This window comes from Lonchura striata, chromosome 4 (genome assembly GCF_050655825.1).
Source record: "Lonchura striata isolate lonStrDom1 chromosome 4, ASM5065582v1, whole genome shotgun sequence".
Taxonomy (NCBI): Eukaryota; Metazoa; Chordata; class Aves; order Passeriformes; family Estrildidae; genus Lonchura; species Lonchura striata.
The window spans coordinates 38,196,931-38,222,688 of NC_140706.1; the positions used below are offsets into that span (position 1 = coordinate 38,196,931).

Sequence of the window (25,758 nt, forward strand, 5' to 3'; positions counted from 1 at the left end):
GGTGCCCGGGATGTGCCATGCCCGGGATGTGCCGTGCCCGGGAGGTGCCGTGCCCGGGATGTGCCGTGCCCGGGATGTGCCGTGCCCGGGAGGTGCCGTGCCCGGGAGGTGCCGTGCCCGGGATGTGCCGTGCCCGGGATGTGCCGGTGTCCGGGATGTGCCGTGCCCGGGAGGTGCCGTGCCCGGGATGTGCCGGTGCCCGGGAGGTGCCGGTGCCCGGGATGTGCCGTGCCCGGGCAGTGCCGGTGCCCGGGATGTGCCGTGCCCGGGAGGTGCCGTGCCCGGGATGTGCCGTGCCCGGGATGTGCCGTGCCCGGGGAGCCCGGCTCCGGGCGGGCGCGCGCCTCTCCCGGTGCGGCGCGCGGCGCGGCGCGGGCGGGGGCGGGGCGGGGCGAGGGGCGGGCGGCGCGCGCGGCGCGGGAGCGGGGCGGACGGACGGGCGGCCGCAGACGGCGGCGCGTGCGGGGAGGGAGCGGGCGCGGGGCCGCCTTTCCGGCCGCGGCGAGGAGCGCGGGGCTCGCAGCAAGGTGACGGGCTGGGCAGCCTTCCCTTCCCCTTCCCCCCGCCGCGGGCGGCTGTCCCGTCCCCCGCCGGCAGCCCCCGGCCGCGGGTCGGCTCCGCTGTGGGTAACCCCCCTGCCCGTGTTTCCTCTCGCCCAGATGCTCACGGCAGCGGCAGCCTTGGTGTGCGTGTGTGCGGCAGCCTGGTGCAGCCCGGCGGCGGCGGCGGCGGCCGGGGGCAGACCGGACAGCGGCAATTTTCTGGACGATAAACAATGGCTCACGACCATCTCCCAGTACGACAAGGAGGTCGGGCAGTGGAACAAATTCCGAGACGTAAGTTCAGCCCTTCCACCCTGCCGGCCGGCAGCCGCGCCCAGCCCGCTCCCGCTGGTTCCGTTCCCGCAGAGTGTAGGGCATCCCTTGTGGAGCGGGGGCTGGGCTACAGCCTCAACTTAACACCCTTCTCCCCTAATTTGAATTTTTAATTAATTGCCTGCGGCGCCTCGGCGAGGAGGCTGGAGGTCCCGCCGGGCGGTTGGCGGTGCGCTCCGCCGCGGAGCGGCCAGGACCGCCCGGCGCGCCCCGGGCCGTGCGGGGCGCCCGCCGCACCTTGGGGGCCCCCGGGCCGGGCCGTGGGAGCCCTTCTCGCCCTGCCGGGCGGTGCAGGGGAGAGCCGCGCTCGTCCTCCCTCTTCCCGTTTCCCGCCCCGCTGCGGGAAGGGATGCGGCGGGGGCGCGGGGCCGGGACAGGGCTCGCTCCGCCGGTGCCGGCCGGCACAGAGCCCCCGCCTCCCCGGGCACCTGGCAGCGGCGCCGGCCGGCACCGCCGCGTCTCGCCGTGCCCTGTCATTAGTGCCGGCGGGGGAGAAGGGCAGCGCTCACGGCCGGGGGCTGCGGTGTCGGTGCGGCGCTTGGGCGCAGCGGTGCGCGGTGTCGGGGCGCCGTGCCTGGAGCCCGGCAGCAGCAGCCCCAGCCTGACCCGAATCTCATCAGTTACGAAACCTGCGCTCTAAGGTGGCTCTGTCCTCAGCGCGCTTCGCCTGTCCGCCTAGTTCGAGCTGTGTTTGCTGCAAGCTGAGTGAAACGCAACCTATTTCCAAAAGTCATTCACATTTCTTTAAGTAGAAAAGATTTTATTTGATCATCCAGTATCCTGCGTCCCTTGGCGTCACTTTTAAAAATCTGAATTCCAACTATGCAAAGTAATTTTTTGTTTTCTTTACTCTTTAACCTGCTGGATTTCTTTGATTTGGTGAAAAGCATTGATTTGGTTTGCAACTTCAGAGGCAACAGGTTTTTTCTTGTTCTACAGCCTGCTGGTGACTGCGGTTTGCTGTAGCAAACCAAAGTCAATGTCTCCAAGAAGTCTCTTATTTTTCTGAGACCTGGATGGAGTATCTGGTGATGCATGTATTTTCTAGCTTTATATCTGTGGGATACAAACTTCGTTATTTATCTTGAGCACCTGGGAAAGAGCTACTAGAGTTGTGGGAGAACTTATTTTCATAATAGTTTTTATTAAACAGCATAATTCTGGTGTTTGGGAGCACTTCCAATCAGTCAGATATTTTTGTTTGCCTTGAATATCTTAACAAAAAAGAGCTTAGGTTCATGTGAAAAATACCACTTCAGTATGCTGTGCATTGGAACCTGTGATTTTGGGGGTGAAAAAAAAGTGAAAATCTGGTGCTATAGAAATGTTTGAGGATTAAAGGCTGCTGCTAGAAAACTCCAAAATACATGCATCAGTTATGTTTTGTAATTGGGCAAAGTCATTTATGTAAGAACTAACCTGCAAGGCTGAGGAAGCTAAGTGCTCTCTAATGCCTGTCTCCTGGGTGCCCACTGACGTGTACTGTAATATTGGATATTAGCCAGATAATTTATTCTGTGACAAGTAGGTGTCCCCAAGGGTTTTAAGAGTGACTGCTTTGAGGAATACTGCATACTGATTCTTCTGAGGCAATTTGCAAATATGCTGGCTTATTTTTACACTGTGTAAGTTTTATGAGGCTGCTGCTTCAGTGAAGAGTATGTTTTTATTTCTTGTGCAGCATGCTTGTGTCCTATTGATTGGTACCCAGTCTAGAATATTTATTTAATATTACAAGGCTCTCCCTATAAAGCATGGGTATTTTTCAGTAATTCATAACATACAACTGTAAACCACTCCCCACAATTGTGTTAATCTACCTGTACAAGAATGCATTAAAAAAAAATCTTGTAAGAACAATTATCAATTATCATACTTAAATATAACATGGTGGAAAAGTTTTACCATCCAGCATTTTATATAATTAGTAAATTTACTTGTGTAAATTTGCGACTGTAATTTGTTGGTTTTGAAATTGTGATTCGTAATATGATTGGTGATTCAGAAGTGGCCTCCTGTTAAGGAACAGGACAGCAGCATTTGAAACGTGGGGGTAACTGTCTTGCAGAGTTAAAATCAAGGTATGCAAGGCCTGTGTTTGTAATTTAATTCTCTGGTCAGAGTAGGATATTTTTTGCAGGCTTTCAATACTCTACAGATGTTAGGGTGAGATGGAATTCTGGTGTGAAAAGAAGTATTTAAAGGCTTAACTTAAGTCTTAACTGACAGGACTGATTAATGTGAAAGATAATGACCCTGACTTCTGGCTCATTGGCTCAGTTGCTTAAGAGTCTTAGATCACAGTGAGAAAGAACACAGTCAGTGTGAAAGGGAACCCTTACAGAGCCTGATAAACCAGGATATGATATTTTATTTATAAAAAGTCAAGCCAACCCACAAACCTAGCTCTCTTAACATACTCTAAAATGTCAGTTTTGTCACTAAGTGTTATTAATATGAGATTACTAGCTAAGATCTTTTCAGTACTTTCTACAGGCAGAACTGTAACTGACTCTTCATTTCTTTTGAAAGGTCTTGATCATTCTGACAAATCTATTGAAAACAATGCAGTAGATCTAGGCAAGAACTATGCCTTAACATGTTACAATGGGAAACTAGACATGTGTTAGAGGCTACCTAGCTTCCCACTTCTTTTTCTTGTGCAAAAATTGAGAATGGTCTTGTTTTTAAATAGGAGACTTTCCCTCTTAAAGCTAGGGAGATGGGACATGTCAAATATCACTTCCCTTAAGTTGTATGTGCAAGTCAAACCATTTTGGGTTCTATACAAGGATAAGTTTATTTTTTGCCTGAAGTGTGGGGAAGGAAGAGTTTTCAATCCTGTCTTAGTGCTGCTGCAGTCCAGTTGCTGAGTAGCTGCAACTATTCATGCCTGTCACTAAAATAAGTCTCAGGGCTGATGTGTTTATTAAGGTTTTCCAAGTTGCCTGGTTAGGCTGCTTCAGTGGTGTCAGGATGCTGGGAGGTTCTAGCCCATGGAAATGTATCCTCTGTTTATTTCAGACTTACAGATGCTGTTAGGGGTATCTTCTTTATTCATTGATAATGCTTTATGGTAATGGTTTTACCTATGGTAAAAGCACTAGACATTTCATAAATATATATACACATATACTGCAGTTTGTCTAAAGTAAAGGTTATTCCTTTTGAAAAACGTGATTGAGAAATTGCATTGCATTTATACTCTCCAACTTTGAACTTCCTAAATCTTATCTAGCAAACCTTCATTACTCATAATGCTGTAAATCTGTGGAGGAAAACAGAGTATTGGAAAATAGCAATTATTTTTCTCTTTCTGTTTACTTTTCAAATAGTGGTGGTGTTTTTAATCCTAGAGCAAAACACAGTGGCTTTGTAATTAAAAATAATTTTGTCTGTTCATATCTTTACAGTCAGTTGGACAGAATTGCATACAACTGTATTTGTTTGTTGTATCACTGTCTAAAAATCTTTAAGGCTTTCTTTTCAGAAATTTTAATTTTAATTTCTTTAAAATACAATGAAGCAACATTCTATAGAATAACTCATTTTAGAAATGGATATTTGTAAAGTGTCTTGTGCATTTGTGTTCATTAAAAACACTGTATTTTATATGGTAAATTTAACTTGCTGTTGGAATAGAGATGTTGTGTTCTAACTTGTAAGTGATATATACTTTTTCTTTTCAGAGGTCATAATTTAAGTGATTGCTGTATTTTCAAATTTAAGTTGATAAATGAACTCCACAACTCAACTGTGTCATAGTATTGCTATGAAATAATAGGGTTTGTTGATCGTTACAACCAGCTGCGTCATGCTACAGTGTTAACTATCATCCCACCATGTTAATTACAGTTATCAAGGGTGAAGAAGGTAGAAGAAAATTGAATAGACCTAAAACCAATCAGCTAAGAAGAGGAAGTTTGCACTGGTAGTACTTTTTACTCTGCTTTGCTGTGAGGTGTTCTCACATTGACCATCAAATGCATTGCCTTCTACATGTGGCAACTTTGGGCAGCTTGTGTTGGCTTCCCAGAGGAGTCTTTTGGAAGTATTTAAAGAGTTTGTTTTTTCAGCATTAGTGAAAACTAGACCTCTGTGTTTGGAAAGCAGATAAATTGAATATTAGGTCTCCATAGCAATTCAGTAATAGCCAACATTAATTATCCCCTTGTCTGTTTTGGAGGTTTAAGGCTTCTCAAAAACAAACACTGCCACTCAGTTAAGCTCCATTCCAGCTCTATGCAGTACTGTTGTGAGCAGAACATCTCTGTATGGATCACAACTACATCTTTGTACAATTGAGTAAGCCAAAGGCTCTTTTAAAAGGGATTCATCACGAGTTCTTTGTACTTCATTGTGGGATTACCATGTAAATATTTGGAAGGTTTTAATGCTTCCAGAGTGGAGTACTAGTAACTTTAGTTTAGGAGGAGGAGGAGGAGGACTTCTGTTCAACAAGGTTTTTGTAATGGACAAGAAGCCCTCATAGTTTATTGAGGATCCTAAATGTACTTTAGAGGAAGTCAGTATTTAGGATTGGACAGTGCAGCACTCATGGTTTTTTCTCTAACTCATGTTAACTCATTAGTTGCGAAAAAAGGTTTGGTGGTCTTATTTCTTCAGTACTTTTCATGGTTCAGGGCAAAAAACCATATTATTGGGTACAGCAGCTTTTTTTACAACATACATATGTCATGATCATGACATCAGGAGAAAGTGGAGTTGAAAACATGAAAGATGAGCTGCTTCTTCTTTATGTTGCTTTAAGCCTAAGTTAAACCAAGGTCTTGTAATAATGTAAAGCTACTTTTGCAAATAGGGCTTTGAATCTTTTCCACGTGCCAGCCTGTTAGCTGAAGCTGGCACTTCTACAGTAGTGTCAGTCACTTTTTTCCATGACTTACTTTGTATGATCTGAGTTTTATTAATGTGGTGAAGGAGAAAAAATTTTGAAGCCTAGGAGGTCTGACAGCATAAGTATTTTGTACCTTCACCTGTAATTACTGCCTTTGAAATGAAGTTAGTAAGGACTTGACTGCTCTTTTTTAAACTGTAAAATATGGGAAAGTATTAAGAATTTGTATTAATTTTAATTAATGAAGGAAATTTAAAGAGCTATTGAATTGTTCATAACTTCTAGATTGAATGTAACAAATTATAATAGGAAAGAGTAATGAAAATCTTAATTTTTCCTTTCTTCTGTGTTATAGACATAGGCATCTAATTTTTACGTGCTTGTAATTAATTCTTGAGTATGGATTCCTGTTTTCTTTTACAGGATTACTTTTCCTATGGTCTGCCTTTGCTGCCTGTTTCTAGTGCCAAATACTTTTTTTGTCTGAAAGGCAGAGTCTACTAATCTCAAACTATTGTTAACACTGAACACTTAAATGTCTCTTGGAAGGCATTAACTTGGAAGCTCTTTATATAGCTGACGTTTAGAAGTTAAGTAAATGGTAATGTGCTTTTCCTTAGATTGCCCTCATAATCTAAAGTAAAGCTGATAACATTGTTTCATCTTATCTTTATCTCCTTTCTCTGAAGAATAATCTTTATTTTATATGCTGTAGGTTATTTAGTGGCTATGGATATCCAGTCTTCTCTTGTCTTTCCATTAAATCTTATTGGGATTGACTTTAGCCATCTGTGCTTATTATAGTGTAGTACATATAGCTTTGTAATACACAAATAGATGGTAACAGTAACAGAAACTGCATAGGCTATCTTGGTTTTACAATCAGAAGAGAAAGATGCCTGAGAGATTTTGTAAGGAGTGACAGAATGTAGGAAACAGTGGATTGAGCAGAATTGGAATATTTTTAGACTGATGCCATTAATATTTTTTCCTATCTCCTCTGTTTCTATTAATTCGTGGTAATTGAAACATTTGATGTAACTCTCTGCAGAAAAGAGAAATCATAGCTTGGGTTATTCCTTTTGCAAGTGTTGGCCAGTTTCTGAGTGTGACTCCTTTGAGTTGAAGCAGTTGTGTGTTGTTTCTGTGTCATGTCCATGTTGTTGTGACTCCTGCTGTGGCCACCTTGTCCCTGCACGCCCTCCCTTCCCTGCAAGATATGCTGAAAGAATAAAGAAAATCTTTTAGCAGCTGGTATGTTTTTTTGGAACCTAACTTTAGAGCAACTCCTATATATTAAAGCATAAGGAAGCTTTTATTCTAACTGCAGTATTTCTATCACTTTTTTATCAGTATTGGGAAAGTACTTTAGTAAAATAGCTGTAATGTTGTTTTGTGTTAATGTTTCCAATGTTGACCTTTGAAAAATTTTTGATACTGATTTTGGAATGGTGTTTCTCCTACTGCTTGTTGTTTTTCTATTATCCTGTTTGTCTTAACTAGACATATTTTAATGTCTTAGTAACTACTGAGAGTTTCTTTTTCTGCATCTCAAAGTCCCACTATGCCTAATGCTAAAAATCTTGCCTGTTTGCTTTAGAAACAAATACTATGTAGGCAATGCTAGTAAATGCTAACATAGGGGATTGCATTAAAAGTGTTTGTAATTTTCATATTTCTTGAAATTTTATTTCTGAAAGAGAAAAGTTAGTGGCTTGTTATATCAGTGATCAGAGTTTCACTGGGCATTCTTACCTGATTTGAGCAATCTTTAGTTGTTTTTTAGTTTTTTGTTATTTTTTTAATGGTTTTTCACTTCTACTTTCCCATTTGACAATGATAGATGATAGTAGGAAAAATTATGTAGGAATTAATGATGTACCTAAAAAAGGTGATACAGTTTAAGGTAATAACCTTGGACAGGACACAAGGAGAGGTAGAATGAAATTATAATCCATGACAAAGCTTTTCACATTACGATGAAGATGTGATATCACTCCTCTGTTACTCTTTGGAAGTGGCTGCTTTAACAGAACACAATGAGAGAATGGGTTTAAAAGATTGAAATAATTCAAACTTTTTGATATTTTATCACTTCCAGAAAATATTATCTTAATATATTGTTATTGAAGACCATCCAGTGCTTATATTTTGCTGTAGAAAATTGTTATGAACTAATTTTTTATTTTCTCATGTGATACATAATCATTGACTCAGAAGAGACCGTCAGTTTACAGCTTGTTCTGTATCTTTCTAAAAAATGTCTGCAAGTCATCAAACAATTTTATGTAGTGCACTTCACTGGGGCCTATATGCAACTGAAAACAAACTCCTTTAACATTTCTGATCTTGCTCTTGATGATGAAATTCATTCCAGTTGTTAAATCTTTGTAGCATAGCAGTGAGAAGTACAGAAGTTACTCCTTGTTATATGCTACTGCCTGTGAAAAATGATCTGTGTTCTACCAGCTATTCATTAAAGCAGCAAGAAGTTATTAATATGAAGAGTGTGGGGATCTATATTTAATGATGCATATATGTTTTGAGGATTTGGCAGGGCTTGTGTTGTTGACTGGAACATCCCTTCACGAGAGAACCCAAGCAGCGATTCTTAGAAGTGAAAACAATAGATTGGTAGGTAAAAGAGCAGTGACAAGACTCTGTTGTAGAAAGTGACCTTCCAGCCTTTTGCAACAGAGTAAATTAATAACTTTAGTCAGATTTATAAAATCCATGTCAAGCTCTGAGAACTATTTGTATTCAAGTTTAGGGCCAGAGTAGACCGTTGGATTTGACAATGTACTTGCCTGTGTATAGTGGCTTATTTACTTATAGCCTCACAGATTATATTACACCCAAAAATTCTACTTTGGCAAAAGCATTTCAGGTTTCAGCAATGTTTGTGTGCTACTGGGCACAGATTAAGATTTGCTCTCTAAGGCCTGCACTATGAGGGAATTAATTAGCTGCAATATTCCCAGATGATCTAGGCAACAGATTATTTATGCTGTTTTGCAGAAGAATAAGGAAAAATACAATTTAAATTCATATTGGTCTGATCTAGAAGTGTTTTCTTTTTGGCCCAAAGACTAAATGGCTGGAATGAGTGCTTGACTTTTCTTATGCTAATTTGCTGTTTAAAAGGATTTCTGTTCTACCATCTTCATAGAGTTTTCTTGGGTGTGTTGTCAATAAAAGCCAGTTGCTTTTATGTGAAAAATCACAGTTGATGTTGGAATGCAAGCTACTTCAAATCTTAAGGAAGGTAGAGAAATGGCTTCAGAATTTTCATTAAGATAGTCACCAGGATACATACTTTAATCTGGTGTTCAAGTCTTTAAGCATATTCAGAAACAGGTAGGCAACCTTTTTTCCAACATCCAGGAACAGAAGACATGAATGTGAAGAGCTCTTTAGAAATCCGGCAAAGGGCTGTCAGATTGCTCACTGTATTGAAAATAGTGCACAATATTTTATATGTGAACTATATTAAAGCACAGTAAGTGCATAACTATTTTACTAAATCTTACTCAATCTAGCATTTCTCACCTAAACTGTTAAACTGTTAATTTTTTCCTATGTGTGCTTATTTCTACAGGTGTATATATTTATATACCTTAGTAGGCAGTTACACGGTCCTGTTTTGCTGAACTCTGGTACTTGGGGTATGAGTGGACAGAATTTCTTTACACTATTAAGAAAAAGACTAAATTATGTTAGAAAAAGAGGCAGTTGGTTCTACCTGTGATATCCACTGAAATTCATGGGCTCCACAAAAGAAAATATCCTCTCAAAGCATGCAGGAATATATACCCAAAACTGCCTTGTAGTTACTGTAAATAATGTCTTAGCCAATTTAAGTTTAACATGATGATGAATCATGAGATTTATCTCTGAGATTTGTGGATGTAGTCTCATAAAGATGGAGAGGGAGGGATATGCAGAAGTAGAATTAACTATGTATATGTAGATTTGTACTGAGGGAATAAGATAGATGAATAGAACCTCAGAACATTTCAATGTTGTTCACTATTACTGAATGTGGATTTATAAACTGGGTTCTAGACAGTGGTAGAATTGTGGTGTGGACAAAGGCTACCATACTCTTCTGTCTTGCATGCTTTTTACATATGGTGAATGTTTAAAATTCTTCTCTTTCCTTTTTTTATTCCTGTGTAAAAATTATAGTTTCTTAGGGCAAATGAAACTATCATTTTTTCCTCTAAGTTTTCTAGATTTGGATTATAGCAGTCTGTAAATAGAATTCTGACATTTTTGGGAAACATAAATCATTGGAAGACAATGGCATTTTTTCCTCCAGAAGGTTCTAAAGTTCTAATATTATAGAGTTAATATTATAGAGTATTTGATGTCCAGCAGATGGAAAAGTTGAGCTGCTGTGTGGGGTGGTTTTTTTTTTTTTAAAAAGAAGTGAATGAGGCGGTGCGTGTGTGAGGGCGCACATGTGCTTATGCTAACTGGTACCTCAGATCAATAAAAATGTGAAGTGATTTTATTCTGTCTGTCCCTCATTCTGAGGAGCAAAATACCTCAAAGAATATTTGAAGTAATTTATAGGTGCAACCTCACCATGTCTGCCATTTTATCTTACCATTTGACATCCCATTGATTGCAGATAATTTGGATATAAACTGAAGGTGACATGGGTTTAATAATGTTTGCGGTATGCAGAATGAAATAATTCTGAATTCATATCTCAGATTTTGAGGCAGCTATATACAATAGTTTCAGCTCACTGACTGGAAGAACTAGGTCTTTTTTTACATTCCCATAAATATCACATAAGAAAAAGGGAAGTATTGCTACAAGCATATAGAGATTATCAATAAAATGTTTGAACTCCAGCTTCTCCAAGAAAGGTGGGGGAAGTTATAAAAATAATACTTAAAGAAAATGTGAGAAATTATTCTGTGAAGCAAAGCTGATGTTGATTCTAGCAGTGCTTGTCTAATTGTAAAATGTGATAGCATCTTACATAGTCAAGGTTTTAAAAAGATCCTTCTTGTCAAACAGTTACTCTTTCAGCTGGAAATTAAGGGGATCTTGAATTTTTTGCTATTGTAACTTTCCAGCCCAGTTTGAATATAGCTGGACTGTTCAAGAGCGTGAACGTTAGGAGATAGTTTTCCCTAAAATATTATAAATTGCTGTCAGACATTATTAATAATAAAAAGTTCATCTGGTTAGTAATATCTGTTTATTTACTGCTGCTTCTTCTACAGATATCTATGCTTTTTATTCTAATGCAGATAAAGGTTAGCAATTTGTGCATGCTTAATTACCACATACACAGATCCAACTCTTGTTTATTTATTGCAGAAGGATTTTTTTTTAATTACCAAAAAAATTACTAGTTGAAGATAAAATTTCTATAGCTGTAACATTTTTCACAGTATTTATACAACTGAGTTATGTCAATGTGCATCATTCATTTAAACTACAATAAAACAAATTTAATCTTGAAAATGAAGTAGATGTATTTTCGGATTTGACAAATTAATTTTTCAATTGTCTTAACTTAGGTAGCTGTAGCCAAACAGCTTGCTCATTAGACCAAAAAACCTGCCAAGAGTAATCAAGCATAGGGATGAAACAAAAGATGTTGTGATGTTTTATTTTATGTCTCGTGTAGATCAAGAGAAGTGTTTGATTGAAGGAAAATGAAAGAAAAGAAATAAAATAATATTAATAATGCTGAATTAATTGTAATTTCAAAGGGATGTGTAGTCAGCCAACCTTATAATACATGAATTGTTAAAGGAAGTTGTTCAAATAGTATATTTGTAAGAAGTTTCTCAGGAAGTGAAACATTTCACCTTGAAGATTTTCTCTTCTCTTTTCTTCATTTTATCAAATCTTCACTGGGTTTCTCTGGGGTGATGTTGCATTAGACTGGATCTGAACCTGGTTTGCAGGGAGTCTTTAATTGAGGTCACTGAGGATATGTTCACTGACGTTTGCGAGAGGTGGAACTTTGCCAGTCTGCTTATTTGAAATAATTATCTGACATTTAAGTCTACAAAACAGACTTCTGGATGTATTTTGCATATTTGAAAAATTGAAAGAAAGCAAGCTAAGTCATCCATCCAATAAGTCTTTTTCATTAGAAAAACCCCTCTAGTGGTATAAAGTAGTGTAAATACCAAGATTGTGTGGTTTTTTTATTTTTCTTTTTGCTTTAATAGATATAAGAGAATTACAAGTTCATTGCAACTTATGGAGTACAATGAAAACATTGTTTCTTTATTTTGTTAAGTTTCTATATTTGACTGGGGATTTTATTTTCCTTTCCAATAAATAAATTGTTATTCTGTAGTTCCTCCCCCTTGCCTCCCTTCTTCAGCCATTTGCAAGGTGTGGGTACAAAAAATCATTCAGTTTTACTGACCTGAATCAAAGTATTCCATTTTGGCTAATTCATCTTCAAGGATTTCTGTTTGTGTATTTAAAATATGTGTCTGATTCATTTGCTGCATTGCTTCATGTGTAAGTGTAGGTGCCTCTGTGCTGCCTTTACATGCCCAGCTCCTGCAGTGAATTGCAGATTGTGTGATCCCTCTGCTTTCCCCTTCTGCTGAATCACGTGTTGCACTCTGCAAAACTGTACAGAAAGTCAAGTAAATTGGAGGGTGACAGTTATGAAGCAGAAATAAATAAAGTCAGACAAGCATTAAAAAATCTGCACAGTGTATAGCAAGACAGTATTTCTGAAGCAAGATTTCCATCCTGTGTCAGAAAGGCCATTTATATAGATAATAATACTGTTAAAAACAAAAGCTGAGTAACCTATTTTGTCAGAGGTATTAAAGCATCCGTTGCATGGCTTAATTCTGTGGAAAATCACAGGGTTGCTGGCAAAACGAAGTACTGGGGATGGATTTACACAGGAGCTGCTTCTTTCATCTGGTACTAGAGTAGATTGATCATCTGGCATTGTTAATTCTTAGATGTCCCAAGTAAAGTATAAATCTGTAGGCAGAACAAGTCAAAACCAGGTTTAGGTGAGATATGCAATTGTGTAATTATAACTACATTTTTGGAAGTCTGTATTTAATCTCTGTTCATATTATGGTATATCCTACTTATTTCGCTCATCTTAAGTAAAGTTCTGTTATACCTGTCTCAGATCTATTTTTCTAAGAAGTTACTCAGTCATTTGATGCTTCTAACATTTTTATTTTTTCCTCATATTTATTCAGAAATCTACTAAACTATTTGTTATTTCCCTCCTTGACTCAGCAACACAATGGGTTGTTCACGTGTAAATATTTTCACAAAAATAAAAATATATTGTCACTTTCCTTTTATAACATTGACCAGAAAATTAGAAATGAGCGTAGGATGAAAAGAAAGTCAAAATTGTTGCTTTTATATCAGCTGTAGGGATTTGCAGCAATTATTTTATCCATGCAGAGATTTTTTTGACACTGGTCACAGTGGTCTATGTCCCTTTCTATAGAACCTTTACACCAGGTTCAAGTCTCTGTTCAATCTCATAAGCATCTCAAGTGTTAGTATTGCTTGGAGTCTCCAGGCAAAAACCAGTGATTTTATGCCTTTTCTACACCAGTTTATATATTTGGTATGACAGAACTGGAAAAATAGGTGGAGGAAGAATTTCTCCCTTTTTCAACCTGGATCTAAATCATGGTCATTCCTGTTTTAAACAGTTAAATGCATGAGACTATAAACTCTGAAACTGAAGGACAACAGCCATCCTTGGGGCTGGACTTAGTGAGAATGTAAACTCCCCATCCTCCCTGAACCTAGATTATTGGAAAGCTGGGCAGTACAGTTGCACTGTATCAGAAATAGAACATCTTATCTAAAAAACTTGAGTATCAATTCAGAATTTCAGATCTTATCACTGAGGTCATGAATTTGGAAGAATTTTTCTCTCATTCTATTTTTTTCCTTTCTGACAAGTAGACTATAAGTTTGGAAGTCTTCCTGCTTTCCTCCTGCAACTTCAGGTTTCTTAAAGAAGGATGTGAGTGAATGGTGTGCTTGCTGAAGTTAAGTATCTATAACAAGAATCTGTTTTATTTGTGAGTGCATTATATGAAATTTGACTGTGACTCTTAGATAATGCCTTCTTGCTTTTCAAAATACAGGTGTTTTCATATTTTTGTGATTTGGTGGGGGGTTTTTTGGTTTTATTATTAATTTATAAGGAATTATGTACCTAAGTTTTATTATTAACCAGGGCAGTTTGGCACAGAAAATGTCCTGTAAAAATTATAGATTGTTCACTGGGACAAAGGTTTAAGAAGTAATCAAGTTAGAGGGGATTAAAAAGAGGTTAAGGGCTTTATTCCAATAGTGTAAAAGTAGTTAAGGACTGGATCCTTTTTTTTAGCTGTGTATTGCTGTTCTGAGTGATTTTTGGCTTGAGTTGTTAGGAACAGGTATTTGTAATGACTGGCTGCCAAATAGATTTGTAGGAAAGGAAAGAATCCTGAAATCTTCAAACACTATGTATTAGCTTTCTGAGAAAAGTTTGTGTTAAAAAAGAACACAAATATGACATAATTATTCCATGTTGTCCTTTGATTTACTGTTTCTCACCTAGTTCTTTGTCATTGCTCAATTTGTGTTGTTTTCTTTCTATTTACTTTCTTGCACATAACAATTAAGTCAGAATTCTTGGGAGAAAGCTTAAGAGTAATTTAGAGGGCTTTTAAAGAAAAATGGCTGGTTTATGATCACATGAGTATTGTTTCATGATTTCTTCTGAGAACGGAATTGCACAATTGGTGAGCAAATATTCAGCCAAAGGCATTTAAGTACCCAGAGTTCTTACCCTGTGGATGTCTAGTTACCCTCTATAGGCAGTCTACTATTTGTGTTTGTTTGGAGAAGTGGAATTTATGTGATTCTTTCACTATATCAGCTTCCAAGTTAATTTCTAGGAGTCTGTATTTTACTACACTAAAAATAGTTTGCTTATTTCCTTAAATCACTGATGAAAATAAGACTGAGTGCCAAGTCTTAATTTTCACAACAACCATTAATGTTCAGACAGGTTAAGTGAATCTTGAAATATCAGTGATGAAATGGTCAGGTATAATGATTTGTTAATACACCATTATAAAGGTCATATTATAAAGATTCAATGTTCAAGTCCAGTTCCATTGGCCAATGCTGGAAGAGGTAGGTATCAGTCTTAGAGGGGATCTGACACTGGATTTCTCAGATGAACCAAACTGACAGTGCAGCCAGGCTAGTTAATCACCACTGGGACTGATTTCTGCATACTGAATTTGAATGTCTCACATCTGGAGTGCTCTGTGTTTTGTCCAGCAAAGAGTTTAGGTCTGTGGCTAATGTAAACCTGTGAACGAGCTTTCTGTGAAATCACTTGTTGTGATTCCATTAAGTAGGTTTATTAATTTGTTTTAAGATAGTAACAATTTGGCTAGTTTCTATTTTTGCTGTTCATTCCAAAAGTATGGGATTGTTCTTTAATAGATGAAATGGTTGAATTGTTTGCTTTTAGTCATGTCTTACTGGTGGGTTTGATGTGACAATATTACTTGGACGTTTCAGAAAGTTTAGCTCTGCTACTTTGGAAAGATTAATTGTAGCACCAGTTACTTTGACAGTCTAATTCCCATTTCATACACACAAAAAAAGGAAATATGATAAACTGTCAAACTACTGTACTATGTCTGAAATGATTTGGTTCTTTTTTTAAGAAAATGTTAAAACCACTGGGTTTTTTGACCACTGAAACTTGCAACCTTCTTTTTAATTAAGTTCCTCACTACTAATGTAGTATAAGTATCCAAAGCATAGAATTTGTGAAGGGATCTGCTGTGCAGGAGCAAATAATGTTAGTGCCAGTAAATATCAGATCAGGTGTGTAAAAACATGTAGATTAATTTATAGATTGTTATTTGCAGGTATAACTAGCCTGAGAAAAGACTATCCCTTTCAATATTTTAAAATTTATTCAAGAGGAATATACATCAAGAAACCCAAAATCTTTTCAGTAGTTAATGTAGTTTATCTTATTTGGACATGTTTCAAAATTTTGTGTTAAACAGTAAAGCTAAAATTAAGATTGTGTTCAAATTTAAGATGGTACTCAGTTTCTGCAGCTGTAGCTATGTATCCCATCTTTTTAGTGTACTCTTCTGTGCCTAAAAATTCTATATTTCCTTTATATCTGGACACAATCCACTCACACCTTCCTGTGACGTAGCTCTTTTACAATTAAACATTTCTGTAACACACAAATCAACAGTTTATTTTGAACACTTACTTACAGTACATGAATTGTAGAACTTGCCTTGTTTGTAAACTTCTTCTGCAGATGTGTTTTTGTTAGAGGTCTTTCACAATAACTTGCTGAACAATAACTAATCAAGAACAGCAGAAATCAAGAGCATAACCTCAATTTTTTTTTATCCGAGGGGAGCACTTACGATATGGAATGTAACTTGAATATCATGAACTATGGGCCAGGTGTCTTTTAGCAGCCAACTCCTGTAGTTTATGTGCTGCATTCAGCTGGAGCTGCTGCTCTGAAAACACTATTCTGAAATGGATTTGTATTTTTTTTGAGTATCTTGGGAAAATTTTGTGTTGATAAGAAATGGTTTCAGGTTCTGTAGGGCTATTGATGAATTCAGCAGAAGGTGAAAGTAGCTTTAAAATTGAACATGCGTAGAAAGCACTCAGTTTCTAGATAGAAAATAGCCATATCCAGTGGGATTTCTGTATCATTTTCTTATAAAATGTGGACTTTTTGATGTAAAATTAATTATTTTCAGCAAATCTGATGATTTTTGAAACTGTAAACAGTCAATTTGTCTTCATTAAGTTTTTTTTGTAGGAAGTGAAGTTAGAGAAATGTGTTATGGAAAGTTAGTTGCATGATCATGGACTTGTATTAATTGTATTAATTAGTTAAGGACTATCTGTGAGGAAAAAAAATCACCAGAAGTACTGTTTAAATGTGAAAGGTTCTCATGGGTTATAGGGAATTCAAGGTAGAACTCTGACCTAAGAACAAAAATGGTGTACTTTATCAGACTATAGAAAAAAACCCCTTTAAAATAACTGCTGAAAAGTAAATGTGCGGTCTATTGCTATGTGTGGGTGCTGTTAGGCACTTGCAGTTCTTAGCTTGGCTGTTGCACAATACTACAGTTTATTTGTGGGCAGTGTGTTTCTTGGTGGTTTCTGTCAGTATCTTGCTGCCCCATATCACCGATTTGGAACAAAAGTGTGATCCTGCAGTGTGGTTTGACAATAGGCATTGTATTTCTTGATGGATTTTGGTGATATGTAGAGATGTGTGTGATTCTTTGCTTGTATTTTAAAAATACCCAAATGAACCCAAATGACTATGCAACCAAAGAAGCAGCGACTTGCCGCATATAATTAAGTTTTCTTGTTATTAAGTTGGCATTTGGATTTGGTTGCTTGGTGAATAGTTCTTTAGCATACCTAGTCTATTTTAAGGGACAAAATAAATATGCTCAATATTTTGTTCTGGTTTTAAGGAGCAATTTAATGTACTTTACATCTTCATGTATTTTATTGTTTGTTTTTATTGGTCTACTACGTTTTTTTTCATATCTTTGTGTCTTGTGTTTACTTTCGTGTTGCTTTATTAGATAACTAATGGAACAAAAGAAGCTGAGTGCTTCTCTAGGGGAAACAGGAAAATAAAATGTTGGTATATATATACAACAAGCACTAGAAGGATATTCTCACTGATGTAAAATATTATAGCAACAGTATGGTAATTTCTTCATAGCTGGATTTTTAAAGCCAGTGTTAGGTGTTTTAGGTTTTAGATTTATTTAGGTGCAAAACAGCAGGGAAAATATGTGCCTGTTTGTAGGAGGAGCGGGTTTGTTTTTTTTTTTAGCATGTGCATATATATGCACTTGGTGGGGTTTTTGGTATAAAATTCCTTTGACTGTTAACTGTAGGTCTGAGACATAGATATTCTTCTCTTTTTTGGACTGCAAGAAAAAAAAAAGACGGGGCTAGATCTTTGCATCTTCTGTAGTTCTAATTACAGAGCTAAACTTGATGAAAGGGTGGTGTATGCTCTTTCTATTGTATATCTTGCCATATATGATGTAGCATAAATTTAGTTTATAGGAAAATTAAATGCTTTTTTCTTTGTTTGGTTTTGTTGGGTTTTTTCTTTCTCTTGCAGTCAAAAATTATAAGTTTGCATTGTTTTGCTTTAAAAGGACTCTTGCAAAAATGACTTGTTAAGTTCGTCACATATATAAAACTCTTGCCTCATATAGAAATACTTCATTTAAGTTGTGAATACCAAGAAGAGTTAAATCAGTTTGTGATAAATCAACAGCGTATTATCCTTTCCGTATCAATTATAGCGAGTAAAAGAGAGAACCTTGGAATAACTTTTCTTTCCAAATGAAAATGGAAGATCTTACTAAAACACTGTTATTTGCTTAAATAAAATATTTGTCATCAGGGCATCTGTCACTCCTATGGGTATTAATTTCTACTAAACACTTTTTCTATCAGTGATCGAAATACATCTTTGAGTTTCATGTTGAAGAGTTACAGAAACAGGTAATATTTTTCTGAAGTAAGAGTAATCTTTTGAATCCTGATTACGAAATTCATCAACAACTGATACATGATGATTAATGTAAAATAAGTAGGTATAGAGAGCAAATGCTTTAGCTGCTCCTTCTGGTATATCCCTGTGGAGAGACTAAAGGTGCATCTAGGTAGCAAAATGCTCTCAAGAGAGAGCACTTGTGTGTAACAAGTGAGGCTATGGAGGTAATAATAATGATAACATAGAAATAGCATAGCTCTAGTAATTCAGGGCATTAAGCAAGCAAGTTTATCCTATTTCTGAGTGATGCTTAAAAAATAATATTTGCTCACACTTTCAGTGATTTTAGTATTTGGTTTACAGAGGTCATTTGAATGGATCTGAGTGGTAGTTTGAACAAAATATGTAGTTTTACACAATTTGTGCAAAAGTGCTTAAGTGCCTTTGTGTAAAGTAGCTTAATATAAGCCTTCTTTTTACCACCTCCAAGTGAAAACTTAATGCAGAACAAGTTAGCCAGCTTGCTTGTAGGCAGGAGTTAGTCCACTGAGCTTAGTTTTGAACAGCAACCACTGAACAATGGTATGTATTTTGGCTAGCAGGATATGTATTACTGCTGCTTTCCAAAACCAAAAAAGGTTCAGTGGCAATGTTGTAAAAGTAGGTTGTTGGTGTGCAATTATTTGGACGCAACTGAAAATCACTACTATTATTCAAAACATTCCAAATATATTTAGCCTATTCATTGTTAAACCTGAAACTTGAAAAAATATTTCAGTTGTTGATGTCCTGTTTTTTATTACTTGATAACTAAAGTTTAATTCAAATGAAAAAGAAAGCTTTTTAAAGAACATATTTGACATATTTCAGATTTTTTGATTTCTTTTAGTAATGCTTCAGAGCTCTCTAAAGACTTGTGAGTATCAGAGAAAGAGCCCATGCAGATCAGGGACTCTTTTTACTGATGCTATTCATAAATCAGCTGTACTGCTACAGAAATTTTGATATTTCAGCTGGGGCTTAATTTGGGACCACCTCAAAGGTTAGAAATATTTTTTGATTTTCAGAGTACATGTTTTCTTTGACTCTTTATTCTAGCAACTGAAGTAGGTATGAGAGGAGGAAAGAATCCTTAATCTGTGGGGGAAATTTAGTTAGGCATTCTTTTGGCCGTGGTTAACCTCACTTCTGAAGTAAAGAATGAAAAGCAAAGAGAAGGATTAAATTGAAAGAGGAAAATAAGTGTACACACCGAAAACTTTAAAATAGAAAGGAGAGATGGTTTTTCCTTTCTGACATTGATTGGAGAGAGGAGAAAACTTCAAACTGAATGAAAGCATGCTCTGAGATGTTCATATCCTCTGCTCTGTATGCATGTAAGTAATTTGCCTATTGAGCATCAAAATGGGAGCAGCCTCTTCCTGTTGATGTGTTTCTTCAAGGTTCTCAAAGATAAAGCAGCGTAAGGGAAATTGACATGTGTTCAAATACTATTAGAGGTGTAATTTAATTTGCTTAAGGCTATTGCATCTCCCATTTTCCTGTAAGGAGAGATGAGGAGCTCGACCCCAAAGTACCAAAATGAAAGATCACAGTTAGGGAAAAAGCACATGATTGAGACTGGATATTGTTGCCAGTGTTCCATGACACTTTATTATTATAAGAGTATTTAAGACAAGCTTAAGACTCCTCAAGTGTGTACATAGTCTGGATATAATTTCTGTTAAAAGAGGAGGTATTGGTTAATATTGCAGTAGCTTTTCTTTTTTGTTAATCATGTTTCTGTACATTACACTCTGTTTTCTGTTTTTCATTGTGAACTATCTGGAAATAGAAGAATTAGTAAGACATTTTTAAGGCTTTAAACCTTTCATCATTGATTAATGTGACAGTTGGAGAGAGAGAAATTTTGCTAAAGTTTTTATCCTGAAAGGTCATCCCTTTTCCACATAATTTGAGCTGTAATTAATAGGAAGAGTTGTTTAAAATGGATACTATACATGTTTCAAAGGGCAAATCTGCTGTGAGTAAAAATTCTGCTTCCCAAGTGTCTGAGTTTCTTTCCCAGGAGGTGCTTTTTCACTTTTCTCCTTGTATGAGCCTTTTAAAACTATACCTAAATTTCTTTCTCCCTTCATCTGAATCACTAAGAATACAGTCCAGGCTGGAGTAAATTGCTAGCATTTTCTTCAGAGGCATGAAAAGACTTCAGACTCTAGATGAGCATGTTATTTTTGCTGACTGGCTGTTGCCATCTCTGCCTTAAATCAGATCATGTGGTGTGTGCAAGGTCTGTGCTGTGTTCCTGTACATCTCTAACTCTGGTGTCTTGGTCTGAAAGTGTGCACATCAGTACAGCTGCAAATAGTAAATACTCGATTTACTTTTGCTATACCCAGATGTGACTATTTGGCCAATGTTTCTGTCTCTTCTGCTCTTGAGTTTCTTTCCTGTTTCCCTCCCCATCTCTTGCATGCTAATTTTTTTTTTTTTTTTTTTTTGTCATTTACATGATCACACATGGCAATTGTCAGTTGGTGGAAATTTGTTGTGTCAAATTCTCCAGTGCTGAATAATTCTTGGTAGGATTGCTGTAAATAATTTCCACTGTAGATAACTATTACTCTAGAATAATTTGTTGTCTTTCTCCATAGTTATGAATGTAGTCTTCATGGAGGAGTTTTGCTTTAATCTGAAGTCAATTACCTGAAAGCTTAATGCATTTCTTTGTGCTAGGGTGGAAGAAAGAGTTGTGTGATAAGGCAAGAGAAGATTTTAATTTTTATTTCAGAAAAGTTTTGGTAGAATAAATAGAAGTGAATATAAAAAGGTATCCTTTTCTATAGCCCATCATGACTTCTATCATTATTTATATCTTTGCTGTTGGGATACAAATCCTTAAAAGCTGAGAAAAAGGAAAGAACCAGTTCAAGAAAAGTTTTGATAACAAGAATGCTGCTTTTCAAGGATGTCAGGATATTGTGCAGTTCCTCATGGATAGATACATATATCACCCCAGTAGTGGAAAAAATTTGAGAAATCTTCTTTGTGTAATTTATGCATCTTTATGTGTTAATTTTTCTGTTAAAATTATTCCTAGGCAAGAAATAAAATTAGGAAAAAATTAGAAATAAAATTATGGATTTTGTGTGAACTAAGAAGACTGTTCAGTGCCAGGACACTTAGCTTGGTTTCTTAAACAACCAGGAAATTTTTCCCCTTATTTTCCTTACCTGATTTCTACCCTTACATTTCACCTATTTCTTTTTCAAGTCTTGTCAATAATGACTATTATTTTCACCAGCACCTGGGACTGGACATGAATTTGTCTTTCCTTAGGAACAGAATGTAAATTAGATATTACGTTACAAATGGAGATAATTTTGCTTAGAAAAAATATCAACATTAAAGATTTTTCATCATTTTTTTCAGAGGGAAAAAACCCAGATGTAAATTAATTATTTTTGCTAGCTTGCAGAAAGCCAGTTCTAATGGAGGTTGAATCAGCTGTGATAGTAATGTATTGTTTCTTTTTGTGTGGAGTTGCTTAATATTCCAACCTAAAACTGCTGCCTTGATTTAAAACGCCTTGATTTAAAGAGGTGCCAGAAAAAGCATTTACCCTCTCCTATTCCTTCTGAAATAGCCACATTTGGAAAAGTAGTGTTGTATTTTTGGATAAATTTTGCAAAACAAAGAGAACTTGTACATTGTCCAGGTAAAGCACTGCTGGGTTTGTATGCTGGGTAATAAGAAGGGTTTCCCTGTTGGCCAAATAACTACTGAGTAGTGACGTGGTTATTCAGAAGGTGAAGCTGGCACTCATCTTGCCCAACTGCAGTAGTGTAGAACCTTATCATAAGCATATTCTCTGCAGACTTACTTTATATGGTAAGTGGGGACAGCTGTCTGCTTTAAACTCTTTTTTTGTTGTGATTTTGTGTGTGACATAACATCCTTTCAAAGTGTTCACCTTTTTCTGTAGTGAAGGCTAGTTGTCCTAGATGCTTTGTACAGATGGAACAGCTCATTTTGAAATGCTAAAATTAGGTACAAATAGTCTCCAATTTCAGGTGTTTTATACAAGTTAATGGAAAGACAATTGTTTGTTATTCTTAAATTCATCATGTGAAAAATAAAGCATTGAACCCGCATATGTGTACATTATTTTATTTTTGCAGTGCAGCATTATACTGCTAAAAGAAGTTGAAAACCTTTAACTCTGACATGTATAACTATTAAGTAGTTACTAAAATATTAATGATTTTGTTTCAATATTCTTCTACTTCCAGTAATGTTTGAGGTTTTTCCTAAAGAATGAAATAGAGTTATCATCTACAGGAACTTCTGGATTTTTAGTTTTCTATCCTTTGGTGTTCAATAAAATTGTTGGTGACTTGATATACTTTATAAGCAGTTAATACCTTTTAATGACCACAGCTATGTTAGAGAAGATACATTATATCCTTTTAATCAATTGTTTCTTATTTTTTTTCACAGAAGTGTCCGATCTTGAGATTAGCTTGTTTAAATGTGAAATATTGCAGTATGTTTTGTGTATGATGGAGCACTGATAAAGGGCATGACCTGAAATTCTTGGCAATATTGGGAGCACTTAAGTGTGCTATGGGTCAGTCCTTGAGGACAGTGCTGGTTAATGCACTCTGAATATGAATGTCTCAGAACATTTATTCCCTTGCCCCGCATGCACTGTGTTACAGTACTGTCTCTGAAGGAATCATAGGCGTATATATTGTCAAAAAATCTGTTTTTGCAGTAGTGCTGCAGTCTGCTGAGTGGGAGTTGGTTTCTCCAGGGAGCTACATCAAGAACATTCTTAGGTGTACTCTAGTTTGTTAAGGAAGTGTAGCTTCGTAGCTGCGAATTGCTCTTCTGTCACTCAAGTAACTACATCCATTTATATTCCATAGTTTCAGGGAGAACCTTCAAAAGCTGCTGATCAGAGTAATGAATTGAAGGATAGGTAGTAAATTCTGAAGAGGAAATGAAAACAGATAAGGCCAGAGTTTAAAAAAACCCTTCATAAGTTATGTGAAAAGTACACAAATACAAGGTAAAAATATACAGATATATCCATGCATAGGAAAGCCAGAAGGGAGAAAAATCTGAAAACAAGACAGAAAAGGAGGGAAAAAGCTGAAAACAATAAATGAAGTAAACAAAACACTTTGTGTGTATTAGCTGCCATATCCAGTAATCTAGGGATGCATTATATAGTATTTATGATGTTCCTACTGTACATACAAAAAATATTGTAAACTCGTAGGCTTTGCAGTACAACTGTTTGGTTTTGAGTAAAAAAAAAAAAAAAAGAGTTCCGCAGTGTATTAAACTACCTATGCAGAGATAAAAGCTTGAGATTTTAGTTCCAGAAATTGGAAAAAGTTGATGTCGTGACTGTTTCACCATGTTTTCTGATGTGAAGCAGCTTTCACTGAAGATGTTTTTTTCTTGTCCTACATGGCGTTAGCCTGAGAGGCAGTGTGAGTTCAAAGCATGAGTCTTCTGAATGTAGAGTGTTAAGTAAGGGACTTTGTTTTAGAGAGGGGGATGGGAGTGAAGGCAGAGGCATCAGCCTAAGGATGGGTTTTGGTGGCTTATTGACACCTGAAGCATCCTGACTAAAAAACATTCTTTCTCTTTCAGCAAAAATAGAAGAGACCTGTGTGAGTAATTCTTTTAGCAAACATTCAGTGATTTGAATTTATTTTTCTAGCTAATCAAAAAGTCTTTTAATGTGGATTATAAGAATGCTTGTCTTTAGCTTATAAAGATAAAGTGATTTTGGTTAACAGGATATACTCAGGAAGATATTCTGGAAAGAAGAATCCAAAGTAGACTGCATTATATGTAAAATGATTTAAAAAAAGTAATTTGAGTGCATTAAATGGAAGCTTTACTTAATGGAGTAAAGTGAGCAAAAAATATTGAAAAGCTGGGAGTATGTGCTGTTTTAAAATACACAGATTTTATACATGCATGTGTATTAAAATTGGTGCTCTGTATTGTTCAGAGAAATTGAGATAGTATGATCATCAGTGATTTTGTGTTTAAGAGCAAAGGATAATTAGTACTGTACACTGCAGGAAAATCTAAGAGTTTACTTTTTATTTCTTTAGTAGTTTTTTCAGATGAACTTTGATATGGAAAGGTACCTTTGGTCACGGGCTTGCTAAGCTGGTGAAGAGAGCTTTTGAACTAAAGTTGCTGAGAAAGAGGAGCTGCAATCCATCCCCCTCTTAACATTTTGCTACCAGAGCTACAGGAGAAGCCAAAGGCTGGAGACTCAGGTGTGCAGAGCAGCAGGAGAGCACCTCAAGGGCAGCACAAAAGAATTCCACTTAGTAAGTCAACTTCTTAGGGGCCCAGCTTAAATGCCTCTATTCTAGTGCACATAGCATAGAATTAAACAAAGAGTTAAATGTGTGCACACCTGCACACAGATGTATGTGACATGTCAGATGTTTTTTTGTTAGCTCCTGTGACTGGAGTGTTGGAATGGAAAGCTACAGGCTTTAGGAAGACAGGCAGGGAAGATGGGAAAGGGGTGTCACTTTCTGTGCCCATGCATCTGGAGTGCATGGAGGCAGATGAGGGGTTGACTGAGAGTTATGGGTCAGGCTGCTTCAGGGCTCCTGACCAGGAAGACCAAGGGGGTGAGGCCCTCTATGGACAGATAGGAGTGGTCTTATTTTAACAAATCCTGGTTCCTGTGCAGGACTTCAACCAACCCGATATCTCTTAGAGGGACGATACAGCAGGGCATAAGCATTCCAGGAGGTTCCTGGAATGTGTTGATGACAACTTCCTTCTCCAAGTGATAGAGAAGCCAGAGAGGAGAGGTGCTCTGCAGAACCTTGTTCTCAACTACAAGGAGGATCTGATGGCGAATATCAATCTGAAGGGAAGTGTTGGCTGCAGTGAGCTAAAGTGATGGAGTTCAAAATCCTTAGGGCAACAAGAAAAATGCACAGCAAGCTCACTACCCTAATCTTCAGGAGAGCACAGCCGGCCCTCTTCAGGGATGTGATTGGCAGAGTACCTTGGGATAAAGCTCTGGAGGAAAGAGGAGCCAAGAAAGCTTGTTGATATTCAAGGATCACATCCTCCAAGCTCAGGAGTGATGCATCCCAACAAAGAAAAATTTGGACAAAAATCACTGAGAGGCCAGCGTTGATGAACAGGTTGTTCCTTGGTAAATTCAAACACAGAAAAGAAGCCTGCAGAGGGTGGATGCAGGGATAAGTAGCCTGGGAGGAAAAAAAAAAATGTCTGAAGAGTCAGAGATCAGGTGAGGAAAACTGAAGTTCTCTTAAATTTAAATCTGGCTAGGGATATCAAGGGCAACAGTAAAATCCTTCACTGGCAAAAGAAAGGCTAGGAAAAGTGTGGTTTCTCTGAGGAAGGAAGCAGGGAACCAG

At 37.4% G+C, this 25,758-nt stretch overlaps 1 protein-coding gene across 1 annotated transcript in view; it reads left to right on the top strand.

The window, feature by feature from the left end:
- Positions 1–445: 445 nt before the first annotated feature.
- SPOCK3 (SPARC (osteonectin), cwcv and kazal like domains proteoglycan 3) overlaps positions 446–25,758 on the top strand; it is a 161,986-nt gene continuing 136,673 nt past the window's right edge. Inside the window, exons 1-2 of the mRNA XM_021555661.3 lie at positions 446–527; positions 660–836. Of these exons, the coding sequence (XP_021411336.1) occupies positions 660–836 (177 nt within the window). The 5' untranslated portion in view covers positions 446–527. The remainder of the gene's footprint in view (positions 528–659; positions 837–25,758) is intronic.